We start from the raw sequence: 18,835 nt of genomic DNA, 5'->3' as shown, positions 1-18,835 counted from the left end.
TAAAAGAACACATTTAGTACATTTACTTTTGAAGCACTTCACTTACTTTCACTTGTAAATAGCTACCTATGGAATGAAGGAACAGCATTAAATTGCAGTGAGCAGAGCAGGCTTCTCAGAGAAATATTTATTTTGTGTCATGTATTCTGCAGCAATGGGCTGCAGCCAGTGGTGTGGGCAGCAGATGGGCTCCGGTTGAGCCACAGCCCTGGTAATCTATTCACAGATAATTCAAATTTGACTGCTTTATAAATCTCAGGAATTTTAATACAGTCTCATGACTCTTGAGTTATGGAGTTGAAAATATTACAAACTGTCAAAAAATACAAGCCACCCTCCAAAAACCTTCCCCCAATTAAATTCTCTTGGCTGTAACTTAGAAAAACTGTAACCCTTGTAAAAAGCTTTTTACTGAATGTCTCCACCTATGTTTTTTCCCTCCAGCTACAAACATATGAAAAAAGTAGTTGAGAAATGAAGTTGTGAAATTTGATAATTAGGTTAATGACAATAATAAAAAGAAACACTTGAAAAATTCAGGACAAAAAATCTTTTATTGGAAAGATGTTTTCTTCCTTAGATGAATTATAGATCAACTCTGTTGAAAACACTGTTTGATAATTATTCTAGGGCTCCTATGATTAAGGAAACAGTACACAGCCTGTTCCATTTTAAACTGTCTCCACCCTTGCTTTAGCAGAAATGCAGTTACAATAATTTTATGGTATGTAAAATGAAAACAGTTGGCTTCCCAAGTAACAATGGAGCAACATACAGCTTTATAGATATACAGTATCATTTAGAACCCTGCTGTTTCATTTGAATTGTGTTGAATCTTTTTTATCGTTTCTTCATCTAACCTAATTTGCCTAAACCCTTTATTTAATATTCCTCCTACTGTTTGTTTATTTCTCACTGAACGGGTGTAATAACAACAGAAGCAAGAATATAATATAAATAAAGGCTAGAACTGGTGGCATATCTTCTTAAATGTGTGAACATTCCTCTATCTCTTTCAATTTCAGTGTTTCAAGCCTTCCCTTTGTTAGAGGAGAATTTAATAAGACAAATAATCAGTCATGAAGAATGAAGTAGAACTCTGCTAGTGACTGCTGAGCCCAAATGATGCATTGTACAAGGAAGAAGACAGAACAGTAATGCTTCGTAATAGAGGACACCAAAATAACAAGAAGCACACAAGTTCTAAACTATTATAATGAACTCTGGGACTAAAGACCAGATCTTAGGTTTTGATAAAGTTGTTTTTCATTGCTGCAGCATCAGACAGATGCCTAGAAGAGGGTTTAAATGGCTGGGAGGAAAGCCTTGAAATGAAAAGGATGCCCAGTGGCACAGAGCCAACGTAGCTGGTTCATTCAAAGTGGACATTAGCAATTCCTATGTGTAGAATAAGATATTCCAAACAGCCTTAAGCTCTCCTAAATGACACCAGTTTCAAAAATTTTGGGAATGTCTGAAATTTACCTTAGTTTACTTGTCCCATTTTCAAATGTAGAGTCACACTGGGACATCAGTACAATTCTGGAGACAAGAACATTTGTTAACACTCGTGGTAAAAGAATATTAAAAAGCTACAAGTTCTTAAAGATCTGGAAAAAGAATAAAGCTTGGTTTACTATCTACATTTTGAAAATGAGAAACCACATTGAACTTCCTTCCTGAATGGAGCTCTTAAATCTATTACAGAGGAAGCAAAGTGAAATTTATAAGAATCTTGCCTCTGAGAATGTCCATGGGTAAGAGCTGTGGAAATTTCACTTTATTGCCACCGTTCCGCCTACCACAAGGGAGCACTTGTAATATTGATTAAATTGGACATGGACAGCAGAAAAATATGTAACATTTATCAAAGCCTAGAAGTGCAAGAAAACAAAACCAGAAATTCCATTTGTTATTGTAGGCTCTAGAAAAACATGATGCACCTCAAGTGAAACAGGAAAATAGTAGCACCTGTGTTTGTGTCAGTTTTTGGAGAAACTACAGTACCTAATTCTTACTTTCCAGAAACACCAACTTAAACCCAGAGCCATCTCACCCTCTTGGAAGCCACAGATGCAAGTAAGAAACTTGGCTCCTATCTCCTGACTTGGGCCAGACATCATTAATTCTAACGTTCCACCCATATTTATGGTTTTATGCTTCGATGTTTAGACCTCAAGAAATTTCATGTTCATTACCTCCCAAACTGAAAATGGTTGCAAGCAAAGTGGATTTCATTCCTTTCTAGCAAGCTGGATGTAAACAGATTCTTTGGCACCTGTGAGCAATCCTGCTATTTTAGCCTTTGGGTACATTAATCAGATATGTTGCTGCAGGATTTGGGGAATGATAGCAATGCCATCTAACAAACTACAAATTCAGGCACAAAATGCCTTGGTTCTTTGTAGTAAAGTATTTGTATTAATAAAGTTATTACATTTTCTGGGGACAGACTTTCTCTTTGTTCTTTCTGAGTATTTATTTGTTCGCCAATTTTTAAGTGGATTTTCAATCACTTCCAAAAGACGATCTCATCAAATTTTCTACTGGAAAAAAGTGACTAAATTAAGGATGCTCATAATTTTCACAATATTCGTAAAATTATATACTGCTTTTTTGAAAGAAACATATTAATTCAAAAGGAAACATTAGTTCTAACTTGCCTTAAAAATAGTGTGGAGATACTCCCTCTTTCTCTATCATAGCTTACCGTTGTGTAAGAAACCTAGAATTTTCCTAAAACACAGTATCTGCTCTTAGTCTATCAATTATAATTATATTATTTTCTGTATCACAATTCCTATTTCTCTTTTGCAACAGTACCTTCAAAATTCTTCAAGCTGTAAAAGATAGCACTCACCGTAGGATTTACTCTCTTCTGAAGTGCATGGACATTTGCAACATTTTCTCATTTTTAGACTAGTGAATTAGGAGTTGGACTTGTCTCTCCAATCATTTTGTAAGTATTGGAAATCACAAAGGTATACAAAAAGCACTTGGGAAAATAATTGTGCACATTCTAAACCAACGAAAATTCCATTTTCTGCAACCACTAATGTTGGTTTTCAGAAATCGTGTGCTGCCAAGATTTTTGATAGATTAAGGAGGTGGGAAGCACCTCTACCTCTGAATTGTCATGACAGTATCTGAGCTCAACTTTTTTAGCTTAAAAATTTTGCTGGTCAGCAAATGCATTTTAGACACTTAAGAGGTTCTGTGGAACTTGTCTGTATGGAATGTAACTGAATAATGAAAAAAACCATAACATGTATATCCCCCAATGGTGAATAGTATGTCAGATATAAAAATCATTAGCTCAGCCACTATGTATCTATATTACATTTATTTTACTTCAATCTTTATGAAAACTAAACATACATCTTTGGTTATTCTTATTTAATACGCTCAATGAAAAAAAATAAGAGTGACCAATGTTTAGGTTTTGAACATTTTGGGTTTTGAAGCCTACAGGATAAAATTACTCGATTCACAGCTACACCTAACATAGCTGAGTAACATAAACACTAATATCCTGTTTCTTACTCTGAATAGCAAATATCCTGTTCAAATCTAGCTCATCTTGAACTAATGTTACTTTATAAAAATAAGATAAAAGCTTGTCAAATATTCTTAAAAATCTCTGAAAACAGTAAATGCCAGTGCTTTATTACTCACTCTGGAACAGAGTCAAAATTTTGCTAGTGCCGAACACAACTAACTGGAAGTTTGGATGTTTCATAAGTGAATTGCACCAAAGGTATCATGCAGTGAGATTCCAGGCTCATGTGTCATGCCCTGAAACATCTGCAACCGAACATAACATTCTTAATAAATGAGATACATAAAAGTGTGAGTTTAATGAAATAATTCTGAAAATATATCCATTCATCCACACAAATGAAAAGCTGCTTATGATTTTGCTTGGTGGGAAAGGAAATTCATAAGGGAGAGTTTTCAGTTCTGTTAAAATACACCTGAGTATTTCTATGAGAAGACAACACATGAGTTTAGCTGTTTGAAAATATATATGCCACAGAGATTTTGATAAAAAGGTGTGCAATCATTCCTATCTCCTTACATACATCAGTAATAAAGAGAAAGCATTCTATTTTATCATATTAAATAACACACTGTAAAAAGCTACACATACTTTAGTTATGTAATATATTTCTGTTTAGTAGAAGGGAAGGTAACTACTTAGACAATGTAGGTCTGCATTTTTATGCTAAAATAATGTTAATTATATTACCACTTATACCACATTCTCATCCCACTCTTGCAAATTGCTAAAAACAATTAGGAGCAAAAATCCACTCAAGTTAAGAAAATGACAAGTTTTCTGCTACTTCAGGGTATTTTTAGTTATGGTATGGTCTTAGCCTGAGCTGGTTTTCATCTGTTCCTGTAATTCACAAGTCCTCAAAATAACTCCATAACTCTCTCTTTCTTTTTCCTTTTTTTTTTCTTTTTTTTTTTTCTTTACTGTTTAATCAGGATGGGGATCTGAAGTGAGAGTTTATCCAAACCAATCTTTTAGTGCTTAGGCTTTCTGCTGTGCCAAACCACTTCTGGTGTTTCAAGCAAGGCAATGACAGCATACCTTCTTGTTATTATTTATGCATGGAAAGCCAAACCAAATGCTTGGGTGGGTCGCTGAAGACATGAAGTAGGTAGTTTTTTCCATCCACAAGACCCCATTTACATTTAAATGAACTTGCTCCTTGTGAAAGATTGGCTCCAGCAGAGAATACCACATGACCACAGATGTTGAAATTAAATCACAATCACAAGGATAGAAGCCACCAACATACTGCTAAAAACAACCTACAAGACATATCTGCATTGCCTTATATATGTCAGTACTAAAGAAAACAACGTTCCATTTTATTTTATAAGCTGCATCCCACTGTATTTTCTTAATCAATCTGTATAAGACACTGCTGCAAGCGTCAAACAAGTAACAAAAAAAAGCTACCTTGGCCATGACTGGATATCTCATGAGGGGAAGGAAAATTGTCATGTGCAGCTCCAGGCTTTAAATGGATGATTTCTCCTGGCTGATGCTGGAGTGGCACTGACTTGACAAATGTGGGAAAGTCCTCAGCTGTGAGATGGGGGCTTAGGTTGTGGGCTCTTGGTCAATTGAAAGGTTGCATTAAATGTAAATTATAGGACTGTTACTTAGATATATACCCTTCTCAACCAGGTGAAAGGCAAACAGTGCCCTGCACTAATTCACAGATGAACTGGTGATAGGCTTGCTGAATAAGGCAAGCAGGCAGGCAGCAGGCAATTATAATCCCCATCTTTGAAGGGAGGAAGGAAAGGTATTTTTATATAAAAGCATATTAAATTTCCTTTTTTTAAGTGCCTCTATGTATTTTTCTTTTCAATTTATATGGAAAAGTATTAGGCAAAAATCTGCGGCAGAACTGGCAGTAAATATTGCAGTAACAATTGCTCTTTTATTAAATATTTATTGAAATAAATTCCTGTGCTTTCTCGTTTTTCTTCTTGTGCTTCCAATATTTATTTACAGCTGATTATTAACATCTGCCAGTGTAACAGTTTCATCTGTACAGAAGCCGAAGGGTAAAAAAGTCACACACCGCCTCTAACATGACCTGTAGTTAGACAGAAAACAGTTTTCCCAGTCACCGCTTGGCTTCCTGTCTGTGACCTCTGAAAAGCATTGGAGGCCAGGGTTAATGGCCTTTCCAATCTCTGTGATAAGAATTCATTTTGTTCTATTACCAGCAGTTATCTCAGGAGCCTGCTGCATCACTTCAGCAGGGTTCAATCAATGAGAGGACCTAATGAAGTAACCAGCTGTAGCTCTATTTCCCTGGTCAACTCTATCAGACAAATAAGATCTATCAGTCACATCTTAAGGCCAATCCTAGAAACAGCATCCTCACACACTGAACCCATATGCATATGGACTAATGATACCTGGACATTTCTTTTTAATCTTTCCTTTTAATACGGCTTAGGGAACAAAATGGGTTTGAAATGTATCATTATGAGGACAATATTGCTGGATTAAGAAATAGTGGATTTTTAGAGCAGCAGGAAGCATTTGTATTAATAGTAAAAATCGAGTAAATTATAGTGCATGACAGATTTTGTTTTCCCCAAGCAATGCCTTTTCCCCTTAGATGCTACTCTTGAAAAGAAAAAAAATTGTTTATTATTTTCTGCCTTAAATTACTATGTGTCATAAACAGTTTTAATTATGGGTATTAATTTTTAGTTTGTCACTTAGAAAATAAATGTAATTATGGTAATACAGTTTAGTCAAATGTCAGAATAATTGTCAATCAATTTTATTTTCTATTTGTCACACCACTGAAAATAAAAATGTTACTTTCGACAACATTTTATATGCATACTACTGTGATTTGTTATAATTAACTTTATCATCTCGTATTTCAAAAAGAGCTTAATTACTTAGAACTACAAATCTTCTCTAAGAGTCACTGGATTTGAAAGAAGAAAAGTAAGGAAAATAATAATAAAGGACAACTTTAGGACTGTGTACATCAGAATATAACTTACTAAGAAGAGCGTAAAGGAGAAAAATGCAATTCACATTGCTTGGACCAAAATGTCCAGTCAGACTTCAACACTAGGTCTGACAGGCTCAGTTGCAGCAGGCCACTATGGGCAAATTACTGAAACTGCTGTGGGAAGGCATGTAAGAAGAGTGTCATATTTGCTGAAATGTTGAAAGCTGCCTATAGCCAAGTTTATTTTATTAGGTTAATCTCAACAAATCACATGAAATGAAATTTGTATCCTTTTAACTGTGTGCTATGTCAAACTGAAATGAAAGAAAGCCTGGCTATGTGCTGCTATGGAGAAAGAGAGGTGGTATCCAAGAAATAAAGCTAAAAATGATAACTATTCAACATGCACTCACACTGTGCACAGAAATGTCTATATAATTAAAAGCTAAGTATCGTTTTGCATATAGTAACACATCTGATGGATTATGACGCATAAATTCCAGAATACATGTGCTTCAAATAAGCACTTATATCTATTTCCCTGTGAGCAAAACAAGGACATTCTTCTTTTGCAGGCTGCCTGCATTAATAAAACAATAGGAATTTTACTTATACAGTCAAGGAAATCCAAGAAATCTTCCTTTTTAATTTTAAACCACCTTAATGAAAAACAAGAGGAAGAATGTGTTTTAATAGTACAGTTTGGTATTTAAGGAAAGCACATTTCTGCCATAGATACCTAGGCACTTTTGAAAATTACTGAAATATCTATGCTACATATGCAAACTGATAAGATTATGCCTAGCAGGCATTTTGGGAACATCTGTCAATTTTTTATGGAACGCACTGATTGTGGGCTATTGATTGCATTTAAACAAAGTTGTTTCAAAAAAAAAATCAGCTAACAATTCGTGTAGAAAGGACTGATCAATATTTAAATTACTCTCTTTATTGATTTAAAATTAACTTTCAATTAAGAGATCCATAGGACTCTTAACTGCGACACTTATCCATTCAAGAGAAAATAAAGGTACATTTATCGATACACTTAAACAGCAGTGGCTGGTTTCCTATTGATTCAGTCATTTGCACTGGGATTCGTTAGCGTCATCTGACTTTAACTCACTTACTGGGTCTTCACAGTGTGTAACACTGCAAGATGCAGGAATGTACAAAACAGTGCAGGGGAGGTGAACAGAATTAGAAGACGTACGGAGAGGTAAGTCATACCTTATGGTTTTTACACCTCCTGATGAAGGAAAAGACCATTCATAAACTGCCTGGGGTTTTTTTTGGTTTTGGTCAAATTCCTGTCAACAAACCTGGTACTTACTGCAGGAAATATATAAATGAATGAAATCTCTGATATTGATAGGTAACAGTTCTATTGGTCCTATCAACTCTAGCAAGATCCCCTGTTTGTGTATATTGATTAACATATAATCAATAAGAACTTAAGTTTGTTGTTAACCAATGTTTTTAAGCAGCAGTATTGCAATGTCCTCTGTATGTTCATCTATCTGTCTACCTATCGACACATATGATATTTAAAGACAATATAATTTAATATTGTAATTAGAGAATCAGCCATCATACAAATTTTTACTCCCCGGGATATTTGAAAGTTAACATTAAGTGTGTATCTCTGTTTTAGAGAAAAACTCAAATATATTTGTACTAAACAAAAATATACTAGAATAGCATAGCTATAACTACAAACATGTGCAAAAGCATCAGCACATTTAGAAACACAAATTAAAACCAGGACTGTAATTACATACTTCATTATTTATATGTATTCTGGATATTTTAGTATACTAAGGAAGCTGGACATGTAATCTCTATAGTTAATAATAGACCAAATTCATTCCAGGTGTAATTTCATTGAAGTCAATGGACCTGGAACTGCACCTGGAATGAATTTGGCCCAATGCTACGAATGCCTCCTCGCTCTCTCCAGCCTAGATTTACATAAAAGATATAACACAAAAATGAAATAAAAATAGAAGATGTCCAGGAGGCATAGCATGTTTACGGAGCAGAGTGGTAATAACCTTGCCTGATATATATGTGGCAGCGCTTTGCTTAGCCAGACAGTACCGTTTAGAATGGGGGAGGGTTAACTGATGGTGGCTTAGGTTTACCTCTGTCCCTTCGTGTCACTGGTTTTTTCTCTTTTTCTCTCTCTTTCTGTTTTTGAAGGATCATAGCCCAGAAACATCAAGTGAAATGAAGATACCCTAAACTGACCTATTTATTACCTATTCATTTGCTGTGATATAATCTCCAGAAGTGGCAATATAGTAATGTTTAAATGTTAACACCTTTTCTGATCAACTGAGGTTATTCCTTAAACTGAGAATTCCAAGCAAACTATATACGAAATCCAACTTCCATACATGATCACCAATGTCTTCTTTTTTAAAAATAAGATTTTGGTAACAAACTAGACCAAACGGTTCAAAAACCCCTGTCCCTTTTTATATTATGATGAGCTGCTGCCTCCATTGTTCACTTTTTCTCTGTGCAATAAAGGTTAAATCCTAATTACCAAAGGCTCATTTGCAGTTATGATATGAATCAGTGATATCTTTAGGATCATAATGCAGAAAACTGGCTATGGCCTTTTGCTCCTGGGTGGGAGTCAAGATCTGAAAGGCTGGTGTGCAAATGTAAAGCAAATACCCCCTCCTAAAATGTCTAAATCACATAATGTTAGTGCAACATAATTTGGAATATATTATGATGGTTACAATTACTAAAAAGTGCATGATGCCATTATTTCCACCTGGAAATTAGATGATTATACTAATTAAGTGATAGCAGGTGGCACAAGATGACTGCTACAATCTTCTCTGATGTGCAGAGAGAGATGCATGGTTCACAGTCTAAACCACTCAGGAGCAGTAACAATTGGCTTAAGTAGTATTCTGTCCCAAGATGCAGAATGAGAATTCACTTTGATTTAACACTTCCTTATCACATCAAAGAGGTGAAGAAGCATCTTTATGAATTGGCTTGGAAAAAAAAATGCTATTGGTTTGGCTTCTACCCTTGTAACTAACATCTCTTGGTATAACAGAATTACAGTTTGCAAAGAATTCCAACAGAATAAATGTAATTCTAAAAAGCCAACAACCTTTTTTTAAATTGCAATTGGCCTAAATTCATCATTACTGCTTTTAACTTCCTGAATTTGGAATTGGTATAGGTGTGAGCAAGCAAACTGAGATTCTAAGGCAAGCAAACTGGAAATGCTGTAGTAAAATAAATATTTCATTGCCAAGAAATGCACTAAATACTTTTATGAATATACAGTCATTAAATACCTTTGATTTTTAACTCATATTTACTGAACAGTATTTGCACATTATTTTTACAGCAGGATTTGGACTATTCACAATTGCATTGTTAGACAAATACTCCTCTGTGAGTCAGACCAGTGGTTGTTTTTCTTGTCCTCTCTGCTCTGTGCTCAGACTGAAGAAAGGCTAAATCATCACCATTTATTAGTTTTCCAGATCAGCCATCATTAGTTTGGATATTTTGAGTTTTTCTAAAGAAGCTGCTCTCCTTTTTTTGGACTTACAAAAGCCCAAAGTGTGGAGTGTGACCTCACTTTAACGATGGCAGGGAAGCACTGCTGAAGCTGAAGAACTCTGCTGTGTGAGAATGCAACCAACATATGCCTAAGAGGCAAACCAAGTGATTCTAACAAATGATGGAAAATAAATGTTATCTAATTTCTGAAAATCTCTTATCTAGCTTTATCTGTCTCTGTGGCATTCATTTTGGTTTTGTTATTGTGTTTCTCACTACAGATCAAAAGCTCAGCTGATAAGACTTGAATTTAGATATAACTGTAACATGCTATGATATCTTACAGCATAGCTAGTTCATTTAAGAAATTACTGCCCTCTCCCTCTACATCTCCCAAAGCCTCACCTGTGCCACAATTGCAAACAATGTCTGTGCCACCTGAATTTTCATGCATTAATACAAACGAAAGCCAGATTGGACAGTAGAAGGTGAAAAACTATTGCTTCCTTAGGATGCTGTGCATTATATTAGGGTGATATTCTCTCGTCAGTGATGAGGTGGGCAAACTAAGGATACGCTACTGTCTTCCACAAAAATTCACGTATTTGTATGCACTATGATAACAGCAAGTACAGTGAAGATGTCTGTAACAGGGACAAAAAGAAAGGTTCTCCAGCTTACAAGCACAAATGAATATGTTTTTTTCCTTTAGAGAAAATCATGAAAGTTTGTGAAAATCACTCATCTCCATTTTTTATATGCTTTAATAGAACCAAATGGAATGGAACAATACTTCTGATTACAAAGAATGCCTTATCTCCTCCATGAATACTAAACTCTTCAGTATTTAAACAGTATCATACAGATGTTCTTCTGACAGTTGATATAAAAGTTGCACCTTTTCCAAGACAAAATTTGAGCAAATTTCTCTCAATTAACATGAAAAACACCATTCTCTGTGGCTAGAACAAAAAACTTCACTTATGCACCCCAGGACATTCAATTAGCTGTGCAAGTGGGGAAAAAATGGTAGACAGCTACTCAGATGCAGCTATTGGAGAAATCTGAACTTGTTGTTCAACTAAAGAAAATAACATCATCGTAGTACAGGCGTGAGGCCAACTCTCCTACCCCTGCATGCCACTGATTAGTTCAGCTTTAGCTGAACAAAAATCCTTAATCTTCTCTTTTTAATATTGAAGAGGTAAACCCTCTTTCACCTGCATGTGAAGTCTCCTTTTCATCAAAGCTCAGGAGATTCCAGCAACAAAATCAATGTATGCATGTTCAGAGCAGTTTTCAGGGTTTTGTAAGACAAATCTTTCAAATGGGAGCTAGTTTAATGCTATTGAGCTGAGTTTCGATCTGGCAGAGTGAGTGAACAACACAGAAACAGTTCACTTACCACTGCTCACACTACAGAAGGTGAGAATCAGGAACAGCTCTGTACAGATACAGCTGTGCAATTTATCAGTAAATTCTTACCCTACCTAATTCAATGTTAAATGCAACAGTACAGTGTTTAAGCAAACAAAGGTTTCAGAAAGAAATGCAATTTATTTGTCTATAGAGAGATAATTATGGTTTTCTCATTTGAAACAGTGAAAATTGAGACTAGCTCCACGAAATTTAAGAGTTGTGCTCATGCTAAACTCATTTTAATTGGAACATTGCCAGGCTCTGTGTTCTAACAGAAAGATATATCTAAACTATGATCAACAAATACCCTGTTCCGTATTCCCCTCCTGTTTCAAAATTTCTGATGACTTGCTTTCTGGATTTCTTTTAAGGAAAAAGAACACTTTAAAATGATTCACTTAATTTTATTACCATATATTGTAGATTATTAGGAGATGTAGTACAGCTTTGCATGGATTGTTTTGTTCTTGTGCTCTGAATCTTTGAATGGCTATACTACTATCAGCTTAGGACCAGAGACATTTTATTCCTCTTCTGAGAAAATGGCATTACAGACACATGTCCATAACACCACTATATTACAACAGTCTCCATGATCATTCATCTGATTAGAAAAATGATCACCAGTCACTTCTTGAGCTATGCAGTATCTGGAATAATATGGTGGATGCCTTGTCTGCTTATAGTCCTCCCTTTTAATAAGGAAATTAATGAGACTTCTAAAATGCTTAAACATGCAACATGAGCAGCAAAGTCTAAAATAAAATTAATCAAATAAAAGACTACTTTAAATTTTCACATTGGAGTGACAAAATGCCCACACTACAGATTTAGTGCTTTGCCAGTTCCAGATTTATCAATGGAACAATATTCTTAAGACAACCAGGGGATAAAGGGAATAGTATTCACACTCCTCTAGTTTATATACCAACTTCTGAGCCTGGAAAACTGCAAACATCAATTTGTCCTGACATTATTCAGTTTAAAACCACAGCTCTAAGTAAACATGAATGTAGTTTTACTATGGTATTAACTCTGTCGTTAGCCCTGAATGTACCTCCTTTTGGGATGTGCAGATGAGGTAACCAAGTTCTCACATAAAGGGACAAATTAGTTCAGTTTCTTCTGATAGGATTAAACAGATGCATAATTCTGGTTGGTGTATATATACACTTCTGTAATCTATATGGAAGTATTAGGTGGAATAATGTATCAATACAGGTCTTACACACTGTAAAATATAAACAAGATACTATAAATGATAAGCGTGAAACAAAAAATACAAGATCCAATGTAGATTCATCATATCAAATTTCCAGCAGACTAGTCATCTTCCTTATATTAAAAATGCCTATTATCCATTGTAATTTAATAATTCTTTAGTAATTTCAACATCATCATCTTAATAGTATGAATAACCTCTCCCCTAATTACCATTTTGCTACATTTTTCTTATATTGCACCATTATGCAAGGAAGTTTTTGGTAAAGTACTTTACCCTTTCAACAACAATTAATAATTTAATTGATAGGTCTTAAAACACAAACAAAAACAAAAAACAAAACAAAAAAACCCAGAAAACAAAACAAACAAAAGCTTATGTAGAAAGAGCAAGAAGGTTCACAGTTGAAAGGAGAGATCTCTTTTATGCCATAATCCATAATTATGGCTTCATGGTTGTAGTAGTATAAATTTTTTTTCCTGGCTTATTTCTCTTTCAGTGCAGACTTTCAGTACAAACGATACGTGCTTTTTGGTTCCATGAATAAAATCCTTTGCACATGTCTCAACACAAAAGTGCATTCAGCTGGTCTGGAACTTAAAAAGAGGCATTTCCCCTATGTCAGTTAGTTTTTCACAAGTAAATTTGTATGTTTCTAAAAGAACCCACAGAGATAGTCATGCCACTAGAGTCTTGACATTATGAATAAGAGGGGTAACACACTGTCAAAAATAGAAACTGAGTTTTCTCCCATCAAGCATTTAGACAGGAAAACCTTCTCTTTTCCTGGCAGCAGGGAGGTAAAGTGAGGTGCATGGCTCAGAAAAACACTGTCGGACAGAAGATGCAATCCTCACTCATGCATAGCCTGAGTACGAAGCCAAGCATCTGAAAAGCTTTTAATCATGGGTCACCCTGTAGCATAACAAAATTGTGTTAAACAAATGGCTGACAATCACAATTGCAGTTCACACAGCAATAACAGTCAGAGATCATAGTGAGAGCTGAAGCACTAATGTTTTCCGACTTTATAATAAAGTGTCATATTTTGCTAATTTCCAGGCACTTTATTTACCTCATGACAGAGAATGGCCAAGTTAACCTTATATCTACTGCCAGAATTTCAGACTGTCGTCTTGAGTTTTATAGAAACCTCATTCTTTTTAGAAGTAATTAGCGAAGGCATAGTTTGTATGGCAATTAAAACCCACTTGCTTGCAGAAGCTTGTAAGCATTATGTAATTTTTTTGAACTACAAGTACATATGCGTATTCTTGCCTCCAGCTTAAATACAGTGAATGTTGTAGTTGGTTGCACCGGAATTGTCTCAAGAACATTAAAGCAAGCCAAACACGATTGTATTCCAACTAAAATTGCTCTCTTTATACCGTGTATTGAAACTTGATAACTGTTGGTTATAAAATTCCTTTGATTTTCTGTAGGTAATAAAATACTTTGGCAATTACTATTGACAGTTCTGGATAATCTTGAAGGCTGCCTTGCCTGAAGAAGATGAGTGTTACAAATCACTCCACTGAAAGAGGGAAGAACAGCAGCAGGCAGCAGACAGGTTTCAATTTCACAATGCTGATTATCTCATTCGTGATTCTATGCATGCCTAAATCTGAGGATCCCTCAAGCAGCTATATGGACTTCTACTTTTAAAATGCCTATTACGCTCTCATACTTTTTGCTGCTTCCTGAAGAGTGCCATTTCGCCAAGCTTAAATAGCAGAAAATTGCACTGCTTTTCCTCTGCCCATCTCCTCAATCTCTATTAACCTGCACAAGAACAAAGGAGTATGATAGTCCAGCTATAGGTTGGGAAATAGGTTTGAAGTTGTTTTTCATTTACTGGTGCCTATCTTCCTGATTCATAAATGTATCTGAACAATAACATTATTTTAATATGTTATCTAATGACTGAAAGCATAGCCTTTAATTACATCTCTATTTATACTAATAAATACACTGTCCTCAGAATACATGCAGCTATTGTTTACACGGACATCAAATGCTACTGTAGTGCTGTCAGCATGTGTCAAGACTTAGAGAGAAAGGAATAAAAAAGGAAATAACAAAAAATGTTGCAGGTTTTTATTCTTTGTGGAGGTTTTTTTGTTTATTTTGGTGGTTTTTTTGAGGTTTTATGTTTGTTTATTTTTCCAAGTTAGGCTACAAGAGAATGGACAGAAGCAGCTAGATGCAGAAAGGAAAATTGTTGAAGCACCTGGTTCTAATGCTTGCAGTAGGCCTTTATTAGATGTCATAAACTGAATGATGCATTACTCTGTGGATGACTTATAGCCTGCAAATGTTGAGGTAAAACGGAGGACAAAGAATTCTTTTAAAACAAAAAGGTTAAATGTTCATTTTCAATCAAACAGTACTTATTAAATGGAGAAATCATAATAGGCTCAGAGAGATTGGAGGCTATTTCTATTATTTTTTAATGTATTTCTGTATTACCTTAAAAAATAAAAAGTATTTTACTTTCATAATTCAGATTTTATGTAAGAATGATTTAGAGTCTATCCTATGTTTCACCTGTATTATTAAACAAAGGAATACATTTAAAAATCCTATTGCTGATACACATTTGGCAGCCCAATCTGAAATCTAAATAATTGCATTAAAATCCACGTAGGCCATCAGCCACCACCAACAAAAAGGTAATTTTGTCCATCAGAAAATGTTTTAAAATAAGATCTGCTTTGCATTTAAAAAGATAAAAGAATGTTTTCTAAAATGACAATTGCTGGTTGGCCATCGATTCTGAGCTTTAATCTCATGGCCTACTCAAATTTCCCATTATGTCTGACGGAGGCTTAGGGGGATAGAAAGGCCGAACTGTGGGCCTTCAACAAAAGTGGAGGGGGGTTACAGCATTAAGAAACACAGCTGTTGCTCGCAAACTGCAAGTGTTAGAATAACTCACTACTAGGTTTGGGTTTGGGTTTTTTTTTTTCTCTTTGCTGCTAATAAAAACTTAAAGTGTTTTGCATGCTTTCTATAAACAGTGCACTTAAGTTTTATAATCTAGTACATCTTATTAAGCGTGAAGTCTGCTGATCCCTAAATTATTCATAACGTGGTCCAGACTGATTAAGATTGGCTTGTTAAGGAGCACAAGAAGCAATTAAACTGACAAGGCAGTGCGGCCTTGATGTATACATTTATTATCACAAGAATACCCAAAGTGAATGCCCTTATTAAGCAATGAATTTCACCTCACTGGCCTTCTACCATTGCTGCCACAGGCAGAGAGAGCTAGGAACAACATGTCAAAAGCTAACTCTGAGGAAATGCCTATCTTCAAGTGAAACCGATTTTGTAATGAACCTTTCAGTTCACTCCTGAGGTAATAAATCCTGACTGGTGCATTAATTACTTGATAACATCCCATCAAAATGCAAATGCAGCACTTGACCCATAGGAATGGCTCACTAGCTGTTAACTCTTCAGGGTATACATAAATTGTCTGTTTTCTTTTATCAAACAGGGCATTTATTTCCATCTTGCTAGGGTGAATGTCACTCCTGCCACCCTCGGCCCCTCAGTGGCCTGACACCATCATTTGCAGAGGACTGTCACTATGTGCCGACATCCTAATTGTGCTACTTCTTTGCTTTGTACCTCTGAGGAAGAATTTCCAGCTCCTCCTCCCCCTCCTCCCCCCTCTTCCTTTTCTGGAGGAATCTTGCATGTCAAGGACAAAGCTGTAATAGCGTTACAAAGAATGACCCCCACCTCTAAAGTACACTAATCTTTCTTTTCAATGGCAATACATTAAACAAGGAATTTAGTTCCTTGAAGTGATTAAATGAAAGCTGAACATATCTATGTGAATTGCTACCCAACATAGGCAAGTGTGCATGCTTTTAGGGAGAACACCACCAAAGATATATTTACATGTTTTAAAGATGTTTCCGCAATCCCTGCGATGAGCGTTCATTTTTGACAGTCCATAAGCAAATAACATGTCAAAAAGTAAAGCAAAATGCGTTACAGAGCACAAATTTAGCGACGGTGAAATATGATGCACCACATTCTTTTCGCTTGCCAAGAAAATAAGCTGCTTTAATTACAAAAACTATTTCCACAATAAATGTTAATGAGGATCTGTGTTTTATATTTCCCCACTCAAAATGCTAATCTGCATCAGTGGGTCTGACTCTCCCACCTGGGTCAACCTGCTTTACAGTTTTTCTATTTGTCTTGAAGGCTTGGTGAAAATCCTTAATTCAGGTTACTAGGCAACCCTGCAGGTGAGAAAATATAATGTTTGGCCTACTCCATTTTCGAATACACACAGTGGCCTAATGCCTTCCAAATAGACTGTGCAAAGCATGCATTGATAATTCCCTGCTACATTTTCTAAAGGCGAGGTCAGAAGAAAATTAATTGATGCTGAAATAATGACAGGAGGAGAAGAACCACTGAGACTTGGTGTGACTGGCATGTGATGATGTTAGCAAGAATCCCAGCATGTGACTGGACAGTGTGATGAAAAATATACTTTATGTGAAGGAAAAACAAGTTACAAAACTTAATTAGTTTTTGACACTTCTTCATAAGTTATTATCTTTTCATTTGGAACATTGCCTTGGGACATCAATACACAAGAAGAAATGAAACATTCTTACTGTAAAGCTGAAGGAAAAAAGATGACTTTATATTGCTCTTCTCCTTTTACATGTCTTTTTGAATAAACAAAATATCCACTGCAGCCTAAGGTGTACAAGCCCCTGAAGATGTTTCTTCTGAGAGTATAGAATAGACTTGTTCAATGTAATAATCCTGTTACAACTGCTTATGCAGCTTCGCTTTTTTAAAAAAAGGGGAGGAGGATTGAAAGCAAAAATGGTCACAAAAAAAGAAAAGAAATAAAAAATGAAGCTATAGATGAGAATAAGCTAAATTATAGCACCTACAGCAATAATGCTTCCTGTACAGCAAATGTATTTTTAATTTTTTCCACTAAGGCTTATACCTAGAAGTAATTCACACTGATTACTAAATAACCCTTGTGAGTTGCTTTGTCTTTTGAATTTTAAAAAATACACTTGCCGTGAGCAATGAATTTCATAAACCACCAGCTCTCATGCTTGATGAATCATTCTTATTTTATGCAGTGCTGTGTGATAGAGAACTGAGATAAAATATTCTATCCACAAGCTATTCAGTACAATTTATCATCAGCGGCTCACTAGTCCAGTGATAATACCTGGCTTGCAGATTGTAATGATCAGATTCTGTTTTTATTTCAAACAGGAGCGATCGGAATACCAGAGTTTTTAATTTACATACATTAGTGAGGTTCAAATGTGGCAATAGCTACAAGCAAATTCACTTGCAAACTGAATGCTCGCCTTGCATAATGGGTTCCCTTTAGCTATTACTCACCAGTGAAGTACCCAGATAAAAATGAAAACAAAGAGGAAATAAGGAAAATCATGATACAAACACCATACTGTGAACTAGGATAATTACTGAACCACAGTGAAGGTCACGTTTATATCTGTTTTAGTAATGATTTCTTCTATTTTCCCTTTGTATTGAAAGCCTAAATGCCATCTCTTTTTTACATTATTACAGTACTGTATTCTTTTCATTCTGTCATTTTCCAAAGTTCCAGAACACTATCAATAATAAAAGTTTTTTTCTTGTTGTAGACTGAAATAGAATACTGAAACAGCTGATATATACATTAGCGACTTCAAAATCTCTGTAAATTACACCAGCTTGAGCATTTAATAAAAAACAATGGGCTTATAATAAAATACCTCTTATAGCTATATCACTTTTATACTGACCACACTATTGAGCTTCAAATCCCAGCAGCACCATTACTAGACATTTTCTGCCACCTTTCTAAATCTGAAAAGCTTCCTACATTTAGTGAAGATTAGGTAATGCTACAAGCAATCAATAACAGCTATCAATTCCATACCTTGTTCGGAAGAACAAGTTGATTAAAAGTAAGTAAAAAGGATGGCTGAATATGCTTTAAAACTATTTAACTCTTCTACTTACACCCTCATGACAAAAAAAATACCGTTCACAGACCAAAGATGCAGGTCTTAGCAGCAATAAGGTAATGATTCAAACCAATAAAACCCAGAATATTATAAGTTGAGTCTGA

General features: G+C 35.3%; 1 protein-coding gene across 1 annotated transcript in view; it reads right to left on the bottom strand.

The window, feature by feature from the left end:
- The window catches only part of ZFHX4 (zinc finger homeobox 4), a 123,385-nt gene that overhangs the window by 37,085 nt on the left and 67,465 nt on the right, over window positions 1–18,835 (bottom strand). Inside the window, exon 4 of the mRNA XM_030446024.1 lies at window positions 4,381–4,446. Within this exon, the coding sequence (XP_030301884.1) occupies window positions 4,381–4,446 (66 nt within the window). The remainder of the gene's footprint in view (window positions 1–4,380; window positions 4,447–18,835) is intronic.

Source organism: Calypte anna, chromosome 2, assembly GCF_003957555.1.
Source record: "Calypte anna isolate BGI_N300 chromosome 2, bCalAnn1_v1.p, whole genome shotgun sequence".
In the NCBI taxonomy this organism is placed as follows: domain Eukaryota; kingdom Metazoa; phylum Chordata; class Aves; order Apodiformes; family Trochilidae; genus Calypte; species Calypte anna.
This window is presented reverse-complemented; position numbering and strand designations above follow the sequence as displayed.